This window comes from Poromitra crassiceps (genome assembly GCF_964638095.1).
Source record: "Poromitra crassiceps genome assembly, chromosome: 14".
Taxonomy (NCBI): Eukaryota; Metazoa; Chordata; class Actinopteri; order Beryciformes; family Melamphaidae; genus Poromitra; species Poromitra crassiceps.
In genome coordinates, this window is record NC_139633.1 from 36,943,102 (window position 1) to 36,960,642 (window position 17,541).

The window sequence follows — 17,541 nt, forward strand, 5'->3', positions numbered from 1 at the left end:
GAAGAGAGCAGTGTGGACTGAGATGATCGTGTCATCAACAGAAGTCTCTGTCACCTGAGGTAAAGGAAGAGAGCAGTGTGGACTGAGATGATGGTGTGGTCAACAGAAGTCTCTGTCACCTGAGGTAAAGGAAGAGAGCAGCGTGGACTGAGATGATCGTGTGGTCAACAGAAGTTTGTCACCTGAGGTAAAGAAAGAGAGCAGTGTGGACTGAGATGATCGTGTGGTCAACAGAAGTCTCTGTCACCTGAGGTAAAGAAAGAGAGCAGTGTGGACTGAGATGATGGTGTGGTCAACAGAAGTCTCTGTCACCTGAGGTAAAGGAAGAGAGCAGTGTGGACTGAGATGATGGTGTGGTCAACAGAAGTCTCTGTCACCTGAGGTAAAGAAAGAGAGCAGTGTGGACTGAGATGATCGTGTGGTCAACAGAAGTCTCTGTCACCTGAGGTAAAGGAAGAGAGCAGTGTGGACTGAGATGATCGTGTGGTCAGCAGGGAGTTCCCCAAGCCCCGGTAGCCGGCGGTTTCTCGGCCTACTGGCCTACCGGTTACTTTATACACTGTAATATATATATATATATATATATATATATATATATATATATATATATATATATATATATATATATATATATACCGTATATATATATATATATATACCGTATATATATATATATATATACGCAACATACAAGATGCCCGCTGAATAAGTGTCCAAATGTTCATGTCATTCTGGCCAATACTCCACTTCTGTTATAACATTTCAGTCTGGAATATGGAATATCTTTCAATAATCTTTATGACTAAAAGGCTAAAAGTAATCTCATGTGTAAGAAATGACTGTTCTACATTGAAGTAAAAATGTAAATAATTAACTTGTTGGTTTTGGATTTATTTCGCTTCAAGAGTGCATTTTTGTTCGTGTGACCCTCAACACATGCTTTGAGAATCCCGGGCCACTCACTGATACTTATGCTTAAATTAACCCACTCATATTCTGGTTTATTTCTAGAAAAACATTTTGGCTAGTGGACATTCTAATTGGCTGGTAACTTCTAGCAGCCATATTGGCAGGTGGTCAAAAAAGTTAATTTCAAGCCCTGCAGGGAGAGCAAGTGGTGACATAGGAGTGAGTGAGAAGAGAATCAAATATTGGTGTTTAAGACTGAATAATGACATCACAACTGTTAATTTAAAATGAGTTATTTCTCTAAACCTGACTTCAAATGCCCCAAATTTTTCCGCGCCGGCGCCGTTTGGCCCCCAACCCTCAGCAAAATCTGGCCCTCTGGTAGCGAGGAAATTTTTTTGTGGTCCTCTCTATCATCAAAGTTCCTGGGTTACGGCATGACAATATTTGTTCGGCTCCCAGCAACAATCTGGGTTTCTCATGTGACCCCCCATGAAAAATAATTGCCCACCCCTGATCTAGCCTCTTAAATTTAACGAGATTCATGCATTTTAGTTTAAAACGTACACATTTTTCTTACAGGGGGCATGGCCCCCCGAACCCCCCAAGAGGGTCCAAGCAAGGTCTACCCACCACAATCTCTCCAAATCCTGTGGGAAACATAGTTATTAGTATTTTCTTTGTTCTTAAAAATATACATTGCCTGTTTTTTTTTGCAATATGGATATTGTTTTATTTATAATTAAATTGAGCATTGGGCCTTTATTGTTTATTTGTATTATTTCAATTGTCACACTCATGGATACATATTTGAGGGTTGTTTATTAATTGGGAAAAGGACCACTGGAACAAACGCTGCGAACATGAGCCGGCTACTTTTTCAATCTGACTGGCTACACAAAAGTTTGGGGAACTCTCTGCAGTCAACAGAAGTCTCTGTCACCTGAGGTAAAGGAAGAGAGCAGTGTGGACTGAGATGATCGTGTGATCAACAGAAGTCTCTGTCACCTGAGGTAAAGGAAGAGAGCAGTGTGGACTGAGATGATGGTGTGGTCAACAGAAGTCTGTCACCTGAGGTAAAGGAAGAGAGCAGTGTGGACTGAGATGATCGTGTGGTCAACAGAAGTCTCTGTCACCTGAGGTAAAGGAAGAGAGCAGCGTGGACTGAGATGATCGTGTGGTCAACAGAAGTTTGTCACCTGAGGTAAAGGAAGAGAGCAGTGTGGACTGAGATGATCGTGTGGTCAACAGAAGTCTCTGTCACCTGAGGTAAAGGAAGAGAGCAGTGTGGACTGAGATGATGGTGTGGTCAACAGAAGTCTCTGTCACCTGAGGTAAAGGAAGAGAGCAGTGTGGACTGAGATGATGGTGTGGTCAACAGAAGTCTCTGTCACCTGAGGTAAAGGAAGAGAGCAGCGTGGACTGAGATGATCGTGTGGTCAACAGAAGTCTCTGTCACCTGAGGTAAAGGAAGAGAGCAACGTGGACTGAGATGATCGTGTGGTCAACAGAAGGGCTTCTGTTGCTAAACAGCTGCTGACTTGAACATCCTCAAGTTTGGTAATACTTTGTACTTCAATGATTTTGGTTTTATTGCAGTGTGGGATTTTCTGTCGACGTCCAATTTGCCGATGCCTTCCTGCTCTCATGCCCGACTGCCGATACCGATGTATCCCACATCTTTTTATTTATTTATGTATTAATTTATTTTTTCTGCCTGATTTCGGGGAGCATCGGGTTTCTCCTGGTGCGGAATTGGCGCGTGTCGTGCCTGATTTTGTGTGAACCTAAGTTGTGCTTCAACTTAGGTTAAGTAAGTCATGCTGGCGTGCACACCCTCACACCGGGGATTACTGGCATCGAATAGCTAGTCAACCATGGAACATGTGGGCGTAATTGGGGCATCATTGTTCCGTCGTATCGGCAGGGATGTTTCCCTGTGCATCCCTAATTAATCATACATCGATGATTATTGTACTGTTATATAGAACTAACGTGGGGCGGGAGGGGAGGGCATTGGACGCCACATGGGTGGGAGGGAGGGAGGGAGGGATGAACTTCTTTTTATTTATTTTTATTTGCTTCTAGGTGGGATTATATGATTCTTTGTGTCTGTCATTGCAATGTCTGTTACTTTTCTTCTTTGAAAAAAAAAAAAGATAACAAAAAAAGAAGCATTTGTGTGGACTCCTGCCTCTTCATACCCTGGGAGAGAAGCTCCAGGTCTTGGGGCTCTTGGAGCTGTAGGTCGCCCTCACCGTGTGGATGTTACTCAACACCTGCAACACAAACACAGTCCCTTCAATATCAGGCAGAACGTCCAAACAACATCAGCTAGAACTAGAATGACCGCACCGCAGATATATGCCTCCGCCAAACAAGTGAGCAGTCGACATCCATGTCTGTCAGAAATTCCGCTAAGGCATTACTGAGATATTGTTTAATTGTTTATTGTGGATCCCCATTAGTCTACACCAAAGGTGAGAGTACTCTTCCTGGGGTCCAAACACGTAAAATACAAACATAAAAATCCAATCATTGGAGTAAAAACAACACAACAAAAATAAATAAAAACAAACAAAAACAAGTGAGTCAAGGCTCACTCAATATTCATGTCAATCAAATATTAACCGTATCAACTCTTCTCATAAACAAAAAGAAATGTATCGGTCTTCCCGAGTAATTGCACCAGCAAAAACAACTTATACTGACCTTATTTCTACCATACTCACATGAAACCATCATATTATAATTGAAATACTTGATTACAATATATAATACATAATACATACCGCAATACAAATTCCTTTCATGTTGCACAATTAACAAATCAGTAAATCAAAGACCAAAATCTATCTTATTATTCATAACTGCAATTTTTAACTTTTTTTTAAACATAAATTTGTTCCTTACCATAGTTATATTTCTCTGTATTTTATTCCAGTAAGCAACTGCTCTATACATTACCGTCTTTTTCAGTGCCCGACACCGCTCCTCACAGAGCAGCGCAGAGCGAGGTGTGCCGCCCTGTTCTGAGCGAGCTGGAGTCTGTTCAGGTCAAGCTTAGAGGCATTGGACCATATGGCTGGACAGTAGTCTAAGCGTCATAAGACCAAAGATTGTAGATATGGCGTTAACGAGCTCGAAAATGGCGTTTGTGAGTTCACAGTGACCTTGACCTTTGAAGACCAATATGTAATCAGTTCATCCTTGAGTCAAAGTGATGTTTGAGGCAAATGTGATGAAATTCATTCAAGGCCTTCCTGAGATATCGCGTTAACAAGCTCAAAAATAACATTTGTGACAGAGACAGTGACCTTCAACTTCAACCTTTGACCACCAAAAGGTAATCAGTTCATCCTTGATTCCAAGTGGACGTTTGAGCCAAATTTGATGAAATTCCATGAAGGCGTCCTGAGGTATCGTGTTAACTCATTGAGTGCCATGGACGTCTTTCGACGTCCAATTAAATAGTGACGTAGAGTGCCAAGGACGTCTTTCGACGTCCAATGCGTTTTTTGACGGTGGGACGTCGATCAAAGCCTTCCGCATCTCCTGTACAACTATTGTAGCTATTGGAGGTCTATAACCTATTTTACAGAACCCTTAGGTGGCGACAGTGCTCTCCAGGTTAACAGAAAGGCAGAGAAAAACAGAGAATAAGTCGTTGGGGAAACGGAAATCGCATCGCATCCGTATGCATCGATATGCATGAAGCGTTTTAACGTTAGATGTGCCTGCAGCAGCAGCAGCCAATCTGCTCCCACAATTGAGCTCCTCCATGTCCGCTGCGACAGCCCATACGCATGATCAGCCGTGGAGTTGTTATTATTCTCAACTGGAAGCATAGGAGCCGGTGACAAACACACGCGGAACGCTGTAAAAAAGCTGGATGTCGCGCACCCTTCACTGTGCACAGCAAACTCAGCAGAGAGCCACCAGAGAAACTCCCATACGGAGGAGGAGTGTGCAGTTGAGGGGTGGGAGGGGGGGGGGCACGCAGAGCAGCACACAACACCCAGACAGACCCAGACAGCAGGACAGGATTAGCAAACGCAAGCCAGAATATCCGATGCCCACCAGCAGCAAATCAAGACCAGCAAGAAGCTGCAACCAGCAGCGCACGCAGGGGCCAGCGCTGCTGGTTGCAGCTAAAAATATTATTCTGCCAAACAAAATTCCCTGGCCTTCACTGTTTTATTGAAGGAAATTATTTTTGAGGTGTGACTACATCAGAAAATTAGCTTCAGAGTCAGTGATGTGTTTGAAATGATTAATTTCACAAAAGGGCCATTATCTCAGCTTCTAGAAAAAAACGGCTCTTTTTGGTTAAATCAAGCTATCTTCTCCGGCTGATAACTAAAGAACGGAAAATTATATCAATAAACCTGTTTTTGCTGATGATAGAAAAGAGTCTCATCGTTCTTTTTGCGTGTTCAGTGTTTACATAGTAATATCACACAATATTCTGTGGGCCTCGAGAAATCACTGAAAAAAGCTCTGAAACTCTGGCACTGGGAGCGTCCGTTCTCCAAAAGTGGCTGGCACTCAATGAGTTAAGGAACATTGGAAGGACGTATGGACGGGCAACCTGAAACCATAATGCCTCCAGCTCGGCTAACGCTGGCGGGGCCGTAATAAAAATGTAGGCCTGCGACTAATGATTATTATCAATTAATTACTGTTTCAATTAATCGATTAATCATTTAGTCTACAAAATCTTAAAAAAAAAAAAGAAAAAAAACCAAAGTATTCATTTTATAATATGAAAATCTTTTCATTTGTGAAGCTGTAACCAGGAAATGTTTTGTATTTTTACTTGATAAATGATTAAAACAAGTAATTGATGATCAAAATTGTAATAAATTAATTTTCTGTCATTTGACAGCACTAATAGTAATAATAATTTGTATATTGCTATTAACTCAATCAGCAGTATCTTTTCAGCCTAGGTGCAGCCCTACTAATGATTATTTTCATTAACGATTAATCTGTTGATTATTTTCTCGGCTACTCGATTAAGTCGATTGTTCGATAAACGTCACAAAACGGTGAAAAATGTTGATCACTAAAGCCCAAGATGACGTCCTCAAATGTCTTCTTTTGTCCTGACCAACAGTCCACAACCCAAAGATATTCAGTTTACTGTCATAAATTAAATTTATTATTATTATGTAATTCTTTTTCCCCACCTCCCTCTCTTCCGTCTGGCCCCTGTCCCTCCCACACTCTCCCTCCCTCCCCTCTTTTTCCATAGATCCCTGATCGATGTGTTAATTGTTACTTGTATCTGTTGCCTGTTGTTATCTTGTTTTCTATGTACCGTAAATTCCGGACTATAAGCCGCGGCTTTTTTCCCGTTTTTTGGCCTTTTTTGGCCCCTGCGGCTTATATAACGGTGCGGCTTATCTATGGATTTTTTCCAAAAAAAAAAAAAAATCTCTCTTTTTTAGCACTCTTTCTAACTATAAATCCACTTCTGTTTTAATTTCCTCTCTTGCCCTCTTTTAACAACATAACATAACATAACATAACACAACACAGGTAAGCAGAAAGAAAAAGACGAAGCAATCACGCCATGAATGAGGAAATGACTCACCTGCTGGAGGCTGGAGATACACGGCTTGGGCTAAACTTTTACTCCGTGAAACACTATCGATTAAGTCCGACATCGCTCAGAGGTTTTGAGCAGCTTGAAAACAAGTTTGAAAACGTGCAGAAGTCCATCCACTCACTCACTAAAGAAACTAAGGCAACCGTGAACAGAGTTTATAATGCGGAAAAGCGCATCAGCGCACTGGAGGACAAAAACAACACAGTGAGTCCGAAAATGGATAAAATGCAAAATCGAAACCCTGCACACGCAGGTTGATGACTTAATCAGCAGGAGTAAAAGAAATAACATTCGCCTGATCAATGTAAAAGAGGGAGCTGAGATTGGTGACATGGACGCTTTCGTGGCAAAATCCTGTGTTACATCCTGGACCTGAAGGAAGGCGAGAAACCACCAGAGGTGGACAGGGCACACCGGGCGCCTCGGCCACGTCCAGACCCCGGCCTGCCACCGAGGGCCATCTTCATCTGCCTACTCCGCTGGCCCGACCGTCAACTCATCCTCCAGGCTGCGGGGAAGAAGCCCCTCACCTGGGAGGGTACGCGCTTTTTCGTCCGGCAGGACCTCTCCGCGTTGGTGCAACAGAAACGCGCAACATACAACAGCATCATCGAGTCAATGGATATCGCTTTGGCGTACTGTACCCAGCGAGACTCGTCATAACCATTGATGGACAGCGGCGGAACAAGAGCTCAAAGTGAAACTGCCGAATATCTTTTGAGTTGGACTGGTCAATAGTACTGTGAGTAACTAAAATAAAAAAATAAAAAACAGAATTCTCTCTTCTTTAGCACTCTTTCTAACTATAAATCCACTTCTGTTTTAATTTCCTCTCTTGCCCTCTTTTCACCACACCGCGGACACTGTGTGCACTGTAAAAAAAACAAAAAATACCATTAAAACACCCGCGGCTTATAGTCCGGTGCGGCTTATATAAGAAAAAAATAGTCAACTTTGAAGGTGCGGCTTATAGACCGGTGCGCCTTATAGTCCGGAATTTACGGTACTCATACTGTGTCAGCGTCTTTGGGTCACTGAAAAGCGATTTATAAATTCAATGAATTATTATTATGATGATGATGATGATGATTATTATTATTATGATGATTATTATTATGTCTAGCAGAATTCACACTTAAGCCCCACCTGAGTTCCATCGAAGGCACAGAGGCGAATGTGTCTGCTGAGGACCTGAACTCCAACACCAGGAGTGGGAATCCTCCTGCAGCTCCACAGGGTGAAACAAACACTCGTCCTGACCTGACGAGAACGAACCTACAGGAGAGGAGAGGAGAGGAGAGAGGAAGGGAAGATAGGAGAGGAGAGGAGAGGAGAAGAGAAGAGAGGAGAAGGGAAGAGAGGAGAGGAGAAGAGAGGAGAAGAGAGGAGAGGAGAGGAGAGGAGAAGAGATGAGAAGGGGAGAGAGGAGAGGAGAAGAGAGGAGAAGAGAGGAGAGGAGGAGAGGAGAAGAGATGAGAAGGGGAGAGAGGAGAGGAGAAGAGAGGAGAGGAGAAGGGAAGATAGGAGAGGAGAAGAGAAGAGAGGAGAGGAGAGAGGAGGAGAAGGGAAGATAGGAGAGGAGAAGAGAGGAGAGGGGTGAGGAGAGTTGAGATGAGGGGAGAGGAAAGGAGAGGAGAGGAAACAGAAGCATTAATTAATGACTAGAGGCTTTTAGCCTGGTAAAATGAACTCACATTACATTTCGTTCTACCAGACCGTCTGGCCTCAAGCCCTGGGAGGGCTTTCTGCAGAAACTGCAAAGCGTACGAGCCAATCAGCGACCAGCCTCGTAGTTGATATCATAACCGGCCAATCAGGAACGCTGCTGGAAAAACAGTAATGGCTGCCTCCGTGCCTGTCCGCCTCGAGTAGTAATGTCAACATTCGTCGAGTTTAAGCAGCCATAAAGTGCAGTTATTGCTGAAATAGACTCAATAACAACAATTAAACAAGTACAGGAGTTTACATCAGCGGGGTTTCTCGGCGGAAAAGATGGTTTTCCCGTTCTCTGAAATGTGAGTTGACGTGACCGGCTGGTTTACCAGGCTAAGAGGCTTTGCCCTGGTCCATTAAAACACACAGACAAACAAATACTAATTATCTCAGGCTGATGACTAATAAGACTCTGAGACAGACGGCTGATACTTTGGGCTTTCCGATGTAGAGCGGACATCTGCACCAACACTTCCACTTCCATCGTTGTTTCCAGTCTGACAATGTCTCAAATGCAGTTATCTGTTCATAGAGATGAGCCACAATGACGTCGACCTAAAACACCTACAAAAAGTATCGATCAATCAACTCCAACTCAATTCTCTCAGAGGAAGTCTTGGTGCACCTGTGTTACTTCCTGCCTTTTAGACACAAAATGGCTGCTGTGAAAAAGGCCTATTCTCTCAGAGGAAGTCTTGGTTCGGACAACCGACATACCGGTCGTCTGGCCCAGACTCGTATTAGTCGTCAGACTGAGAGACTCTGAGGTACCCAGATTGCACACATAAGCTACTTTCACACATGAACTCCGGATCAGGTGAGGGTTGCTCCCCACTGAGCCTGCCCCGGATGATACGTGAAGTGTACCCTTTCACACATGAGGCATGTTGCTTTCACACATGAGTAGCACCTCCGCAGAGTTTGTAAAGTAGAGAGGGGGCGGGGGCAGGGGCGGGGGTGGGGGAATTTGGGCATGACCACACAATGGGGAGTTGTGAAAACTAAAAATACATAATGGGCGATAACTGCCTAACGTTCACGGCATATACTTGTTTGCGCATAACGTTAGTAATTAATTAAACAACCCTACAACTCATGCCCAGATGCATCGATTTCCTCGAGTCGCAAGCACTACAAACAAAACAGGTCTTTGCTATGTTCAGTCCTAAAATGCATCAAACCTACTAGAATTATACAGAATACAGGAAGCTAGACGTTTTTACCTTCAAAATAAAATAAATGTTGTATTACTTAGTAACAAAAAATCAGAATGGTCGACTCACTACGGGTTAAAATTGACTTTTCGAAGGGAGCAGATATTCTTCCAGTTTATCTCTGTTCTGTATCTTTCGAAACACACACAAAAAAACATTACACGTGCATTTACTTTATTTAATTGCCATTATTGCGAAGGTTATACCCGGAAGTTTTCGTTTTATTCTGCCTGACTTGACGCTACTTGGAATTTGCGGTTCTGCCATTGAATCTTCACAAACGCTGTGTAAACAAACGCTGTGTGCATGAACGCAACCAGACAATCCGCTCCTGCGACTACGGCTGGGGGTACACTTCCCTCCGTCTAGGAGGAGGCTCGCGGGAGCGCGCGTGAGCCACGAAAATCTGTCCACACATAGACCGCCATACGGATGACCTCTAGATAACTCCTGAATTCCAGACATGTGTGAAAGCAGCCATACAGACAAACACACTGTCTCACCTTGCCAGTGTCTGGGTCCAGGAAGAGGTCTCTAAAGGAGAGCTGTGATTGGCTGAGCTCAGGCTGAAGGTAATGACTTCCTCTGTACGTCAGCCCTACAGAAGAAATGTTTATATCAGTTAGTAAAACAAAACAAATGATGGTCTCTGATGGTCAAGGATCCCACTTGAACTTTTACTCATGCTTCTCTGCACCCACACCAAAGAGCACCTGTTTCAGTGATTTGACCAAGGACCCACGCAGCGCTTCCTCATCCCTTCTCTCAATTAAAAATGGTCTTTTACAGCAAGGTTTATTTTGCACAAATTCATAAAAAAAAAGATTCTCATGTTGTAATAATAAAAAAAGAAATGCCTCTTAATGTGTTGTAATTTTTTCGCTGTGGTATTGAAAATGGTATCAAGTATCGATATTTTCTTGGGTATTGATATCAAAGCTGAAATTCTAGTATCGTGACAACCCTATATAACATCAACTACATTTGACCAGTTAACGGCATGCTGCTTGATAAAAAGAAAAAGAAAAAAGGCAGCAGATTCCACCTGCTAGTTTGTTCCAATGCAAATTGACTGCAGGCGCACTTATTGTTTATTGTTCATTTCAGATCCCCATTAGTCACTGCCTCAGCAGCCACTATTCTTCCTGTGGTCAAACACATCAGTTACAGTACAATTAAAAAGTAAAAAAAAGTACACCAATAAAGTACTCAATACACATGCATACATACATCCACATCCATACATCCAGCCACATACATACATACATACATAGGCTACAGTGTATACATACATACATACATACATACACACACACACACACACACACACACACACACACACACACACACACACACACACACACACACACATATAACAAAAACAAAAGCAACAATTATCCTAGACGAGATGTTGCAACTCTTCTATTATATGGCTCTGGTGTTAGCTAATGATCACATGAGTGGGGGAAAGGGGCAGTATCATCCATCTGCAGCGCCGGAGCACCATCGCCCCGCCCACCGTGTACGTTCTCAGACCCGCTGGATGTGTACGCGTACAGACCAGAGTACGTTTCTAGACTCCTTCAAAAATAAAAGCCTGGATATTTTTCTTTTTAACTCAGCGTTCTGTAGGTATATGATATTCTATTATGCTTGTGTGCATTAGTCTTTCGGATGATTGAATATTTGTATGATTCATGACCTTTTCGTTGATCTCGCTGGTTAATTGGCTAGCTATGCTACTAGCTAGCCAGCAACTACCCCCGCTATGAGCTCCATGGTCAGCCTCTGAGACCCAGGACAGCCCCCTCACCCCACCCACCCTCCAGCCCGCTTCTACCCCGACTTAGAGGCCCCTTCTCCAGGGGAACCCACCTCCGGGAGCCACCCACCTTCCATGAACCTGCCCAACCACATACCCAGTATTAAGCACCCCTCCCCAGCCTACACACAGACCCCCGCCCCGCCAGGACCTTGTCCTCCGGCGACCTACATTACCAACTTGCTGGACCTTGCTGGCTCAGTGGCCACACTTTACGGACTTTGCTATCTAGCTATAGCTAACATCAGTGTTTGGCCGCTGCAGTGCTCGCCTACCTCGCTCACAGTGACTGCTTTTATTTTTGAAGGAGTATGTCTAGAAAGTATCCGGTCTGTACGTGTACACATCAGGTCTGTATGTGTACACTTCCAGTCTGTATGTGTACACTTCCAGTCTGTATGTGTACACTTTACTTTCTAGACCTACTCCTTCAAAAATAAAAGCAGTCAGTGCGAGCGAGGCAGGCGAGCACTGCAGCGGCCAAACACTGATGTTAGCACGCAAGCTAACGTTTGATAGCTCCCGGGGGACGGCTGGCTGTCTGTACCCCGGGAGCAGTGCTTAAGTGTGGGCCACTGGGCCAGCAAGGTCCAGCCAGTGGGTAACGTAGGTCCCTGGAGGACAAGGTCCTGGCGGGGCGGGGGTCTGTGTGTAGCCTGGGGAGGTGTGCTAATAGTGGGTATGCAGTTGGGCAGATTCATGGAAGGTGGGTGGGGTGAGGGGGCTGTCCTGGGTCTCAGAGGCCGACCATGGAGATCATACTAGCGCGGGTAGGAACAGGATGGACGAGTTGCTAGCTAATGTTAGCTAGTAGCATAGCTAGCCGATTAACTAGCCAGATCAACCCCGGGAATGTGATCAATGTTGGGGGGAATTGTCTGTCAACATCGGTCATGAATCATGCAAACATTCAATCATCCTAAAGACACTAATGCACACAAGCATAGAATATCATAATACCTACGCCGATTTGAAAAGAAAAATATCAAGTCTTTTATTTTTTTAAGGAGTAGGTCTGTGGTCTGTACACGTACACTTCCGGCGGGAGAACGTACACGGTGGGCGGGGCGAGATGCAGATGGATGTATCTGGAAAGGGGGGGTTCACCGTGACGTAACGCTGAATCAAATCGCCGATTTTGGAGACCCCAAAAAAAGGAGGTTTGAACCCCTAGAGGGCACTCTCACTGCCTGAAAATGACACAGTGTACCGTGTAGAATTCTAACAGTTTAGTCTCAAATGTAGAGATTTTACCTTCACACACCACCTCAAAAGCCATAATACAGTTAAAAGCTGAAAAAAAATTGTTTTAGGGGTTAGTCCTCCTTTATGTGTGTGTGTGTGTGTGTGTGTGTGTGTGTGTGTGTGTGTGTGTGTGTGTGTGTGTGTGTGTACTAACCTTCCTCCACCAGCAGTTTATTAAGAGTTGATGGTCTGAATCCTGAAGGGATCGCCCCCATGGCAGAGAGCACATCGGTCGTATCAATCTGTCCATCACAATCACACACACACACACACACACACACACACACACACACACACACACACACACACACACACACACACACACACACACACACACACACACAGTGAAAACAATAAGAATTCTCAATGCAGTGCAGAACACTTGGTGCGTGGAGAGAGTCTCACCTCAGTCAGAGCCTTCCTGACAGTAGACCAGTTGGAATGGGAAGCAGTGCTGTTAGAGAGCAGAGAGGAATGGAAACACTGACATTATTCAGAGAAAGCATCATTAAAACAACATCATCATCAATTTCAATCTAAATTAATTCTGTATTTTCATCACTTGTTGTTGTCGTCGTTGTTGTTTTTGTTCTTCCCCCCAGTTTTCTCCCCAGTTGTACTTGGCCAATTCCACCTGTCTAAGCTGTCCCCGTCGTTGCTGCAGCCCCTCTGCTGATCTGGGGCAAGTTCCTCCGATACATGTGCAGTCGCTAGCTGCTTCTTTACACCGGACAGCGAGGTGTTTCACCGGCAGGATGTAGCAAATGGAGGGATCATGCTATTCCACCCCAACGACCAAAGGAGGCGCTAGTGCAGCAACCAGGACACGTACCCATATCCGGCTTCCCACCCGCAGACACGGCCAATTGTGCATGTATGGGCATCCAACCAAGGCAACATGGGGCGCGAACCTGCGACCCTCGTGTTGGTGCTGTATTTTTGATAACTAATATAGTCCTGGGATCCTTCATTTGACCACTCAGCAGATTCCAGTTTTTAAAACTGAGAACCTCACCTCCGTTTGTCTTGGTCCTCGGCCATGTCTTCACCATCCTGCTCCTCCTCTTCCTCGTCTGACCCCTCATCATCATTATCATCATCATCTTCATCTTCATCATCGTTGACACCAGAACCACTCTGAAATGTTTTGGTACAGTGAGCGGTTTTAATCATCTAAGCCAGCGGTTCACAACCTTTTCCCACTCATGGCCAACTTGAAAATCTCAAAAATGTTCTCAGCCCACATTCAACTGTAAACAGTATGGAGGCCAAATCATGTGTTCTCAGCCCACATTCAACTGTAAACAGTATGGAGGCCAAATCATGTGTTCTCAGCCCACATTCAACTGTAAACAGTATGGAGGCCAAATCATGTGTTCTCAGCCCACATTCAACTGTAAACAGTATGGAGGCCAGATAATGTGTTCTCAGCCCACATTCAACTGTAAACAGTATGGAGGCCAAATAATGTGTTCTCAGCCCACATTCAACTGTAAACAGTATGGAGGCCAAATAATGTGTTCTCAGCCCACATTCAACTGTAAACAGTATGGAGGCCAGATAATGTGTTCTCAGCCCACATTCAACTGTAAACAGTATGGAGGCCAGATAATGTGTTCTTAGCCCACATTCAACTGTAAACAGTATGGAGGCCAGATAATGTGTTCTCAGCCCACATTCAACTGTAAACAGTATGGAGGCCAAATAATGTGTTCTTAGCCCACATTCAACTGTAAACAGTATGGAGGCCAGATAATGTGTTCTCAGCCCACATGCAACTGTAAACAGTATGGAGGCCAGATAATGTGTTCTCAGCCCACATTCAACTGTAAACAGTATGGAGGCCAGATAATGTGTTCTCAGCCCACATTCAACTGTAAACAGTATGGAGGCCAGATAATGTGTTCTTAGCCCACATTCAACTGTAAACAGTATGGAGGCCAAATAATGTGTTCTCAGCCCACATTCAACTGTAAACAGTATGGAGGCCAAATCATGTGTTCTCAGCCCACATTCAACTGTAAACAGTATGGAGGCCAAATCATGTGTTCTCAGCCCACATTCAACTGTAAACAGTATGGAGGCCAGATAATGTGTTCTCAGCCCACATTCAACTGTAAACAGTATGGAGGCCAAATCATGTGTTCTCAGCCCACATTCAACTGTAAACAGTATGGAGGCCAAATCATGTGTTCTCAGCCCACATTCAACTGTAAACAGTATGGAGGCCAGATAATGTGTTCTCAGCCCACATTCAACTGTAAACAGTATGGAGGCCAGATAATGTGTTCTCAGCCCACATTCAACTGTAAACAGTATGGAGGCCAGATAATGTGTTCTCAGCCCACATTCAACTGTAAACAGTATGGAGGCCAGATAATGTGTTCTTAGCCCACATTCAACTGTAAACAGTATGGAGGCCAAATAATGTGTTCTCAGCCCACATTCAACTGTAAACAGTATGGAGGCCAAATCATGTGTTCTCAGCCCACATTCAACTGTAAACAGTATGGAGGCCAAATCATGTGTTCTCAGCCCACATTCAACTGTAAACAGTATGGAGGCCAGATAATGTGTTCTCAGCCCACATTCAACTGTAAACAGTATGGAGGCCAAATCATGTGTTCTCAGCCCACATTCAACTGTAAACAGTATGGAGGCCAAATCATGTGTTCTCAGCCCACATTCAACTGTAAACAGTATGGAGGCCAGATAATGTGTTCTCAGCCCACATTCAACTGTAAACAGTATGGAGGCCAGATAATGTGTTCTCAGCCCACATTCAACTGTAAACAGTATGGAGGCCAAATCATGTGTTCTCAGCCCACATTCAACTGTAAACAGTATGGAGGCCAGATAATGTGTTCTCAGCCCACATTCAACTGTAAACAGTATGGAGGCCAAATAATGTGATGTGTGAGTGTGAAGCAGGACAATTTTTTTTTTTTTTTTTAATTTTGTAGATGTTAACTCATTCACCGCCAGTTTAGGACTGCCAATATTTAGCACAGGCCAAAGATTTTCATAATTGTTGGTCATCTTTCAAGACCCACAGTAAATTATCTATTAGCACCAGAGTGATTTGCAATACCTCAAAATGAAGATGTACGTCTCTGGGTTCACCAGGAAAAAAAAAGTGAGCTTTTAGCATGTTCTGTACTCTACTTATAGCCATTTATATACACCCTGTTTTCCCCAAAAGGTCTCCCTGAGAAAATAAACAGGAGAAAAGGCAATTTTTGTAAAAGGGCACAATCTCAGGCAGAACTCACTCTCAATTCTTTTATTTTGAACTGTATTGACATCAGACATGTAAATATTATTCGTTAGGACACAAATGACAAAAAAAAAATATATATATATATATATACACATGAAGTGCTTTTTTTTTACATTCAACAATACAGTTTACTCGGTGTGAGTGAGTGTGCAGACAGACAGACAGACAGACAGACAGACAGACAGACACACCGACAGACAGACAGACAGACACACACACACACACACACACACACGATCCCCCTTTTAGATTTCTAACCCCACATAGGATAAGCAATAACCACGCCCTGTGGCGCTGGGATTGGCCAGGAGCAACACTGGAGGGCACGCAGCCCAGCGATTTCATGAACCAACTGAATAGCTCTTGAGAAAGGACAGCGGGCTGCTGTGACTGCCGCTTCTGCCTTGTGCCTTGCTGTTGTGTGTTTATTTTGTTTTGTTCTGGTCCACCCGTCCTCGTCCATGTCTCCCTGTCATATCCTCCCTGCTATTTCCCCTCCCGTTTTCCCCTCGGCTATTCAACACGTCCTCACCGCCCTCGCAAACTGATCGATCATTTCCTCATTCCTCCGATGATCAAACACATCTCTTGATTACTTTCTCCCGTTTTCTCCCGGCTGGCACAGAGGAAGGCGACTCCAGCTCGTGCAGCGCGCCAAGGCGCGTTTCAATGGCGTTTCTCCTGTCTGCACAAGGAAGCGTTACCCGTTTTCTGCTTTTCCTCTTGCTCAATTTCAAAACAACAGCTGCGGTATGTGTTTGTTCACGTGTTGTCTTAGATGCTAGGGACCTGATACTATGTCAGAGGCTGGGGAAGTGTTTGAACTACGCCCTGCAGTAATAAAAACAAAAACACGTCAAACACGTCATTGGCGGGGAGGGCTATTTCTGATAACACGTCAAAGACGTCATTGGCGGTGAATGAGTTAAATGGATGACACACCTATACATTTTTTACTGGAGGCCAAATTTGCTGGCTGTGTGATGACTATAAGTGACTGGGCAGTGTAATAGTATGACTATAAGTGACTGGGCAGTGTAATAGTATGACTATAAGTGACTGGGCAGTGTAATAGTATGACTATAAGTGAAGTGACTGGGCAGTGTAATAGTATGACCATACATGGGCAACATACGCCCCCTGTGTGGCCCGCGATGGAATTGCAACAAAAAAAAAGAAAAAAAAAAAGAATTACAGTACACCTGAACGCAACATGCAAGATACCCGCTGAATAAGTGTCCAAATGTTCATGTCATTCTGGCCAATACTCTTCTGTTATAGCATTTCAGTCTGGAATATGGAATATCTTTAAATAATATTTATGACTAAAAGGCTAAAAGTAATCTCATGTGTAAGAAATGACTGTTCTACATTGAAGTAGAAATTTAAATAATTAACTTGTTGGTTTTGGATTTATTTAGCTTCAAGAGTGCATTTTTGTTCTTGTGTGACCCTCAACACAGGCTTTGAGAATCCCAGGCCACTTACTGATACTTAAATGCTTAAATAAACCCACTCATATTCTGGTTTATTTCAAGAAAAACATTTCGGCTAGTGGAAATTCGAATTGGCTGGTAACTTTAAAATCTAGCAGCCATATTGGCAGGTGGTGAAAAAAGTTAATTTCAAGCCCTGCAGGGAGAGCAGGTGGTGACATAGGAGTGAGTGAGAAAAGGATCAAATATTGGTGGTTAAGACTGAATAATGACATCACAACTGTTAATTTAAAATGAGTTATTCCTCT

The 17,541-nt window shown here is 43.8% G+C and overlaps 1 protein-coding gene across 1 annotated transcript in view; it reads right to left on the reverse strand.

Moving 5' to 3' along the window:
- Nucleotides 1–17,541, reverse strand: part of LOC310789561 (nephrocystin-1-like) — a 65,754-nt gene that overhangs the window by 37,087 nt on the left and 11,126 nt on the right. The window contains exons 7-12 of the mRNA XM_083651200.1: nt 13,533–13,654; nt 12,923–12,971; nt 12,672–12,759; nt 9,954–10,048; nt 7,670–7,798; nt 3,114–3,188 (exon numbers count right to left, since the gene is read on the reverse strand). Coding sequence (XP_083507326.1) covers nt 3,114–3,188; nt 7,670–7,798; nt 9,954–10,048; nt 12,672–12,759; nt 12,923–12,971; nt 13,533–13,654 — 558 coding nt within the window. The remainder of the gene's footprint in view (nt 1–3,113; nt 3,189–7,669; nt 7,799–9,953; nt 10,049–12,671; nt 12,760–12,922; nt 12,972–13,532; nt 13,655–17,541) is intronic.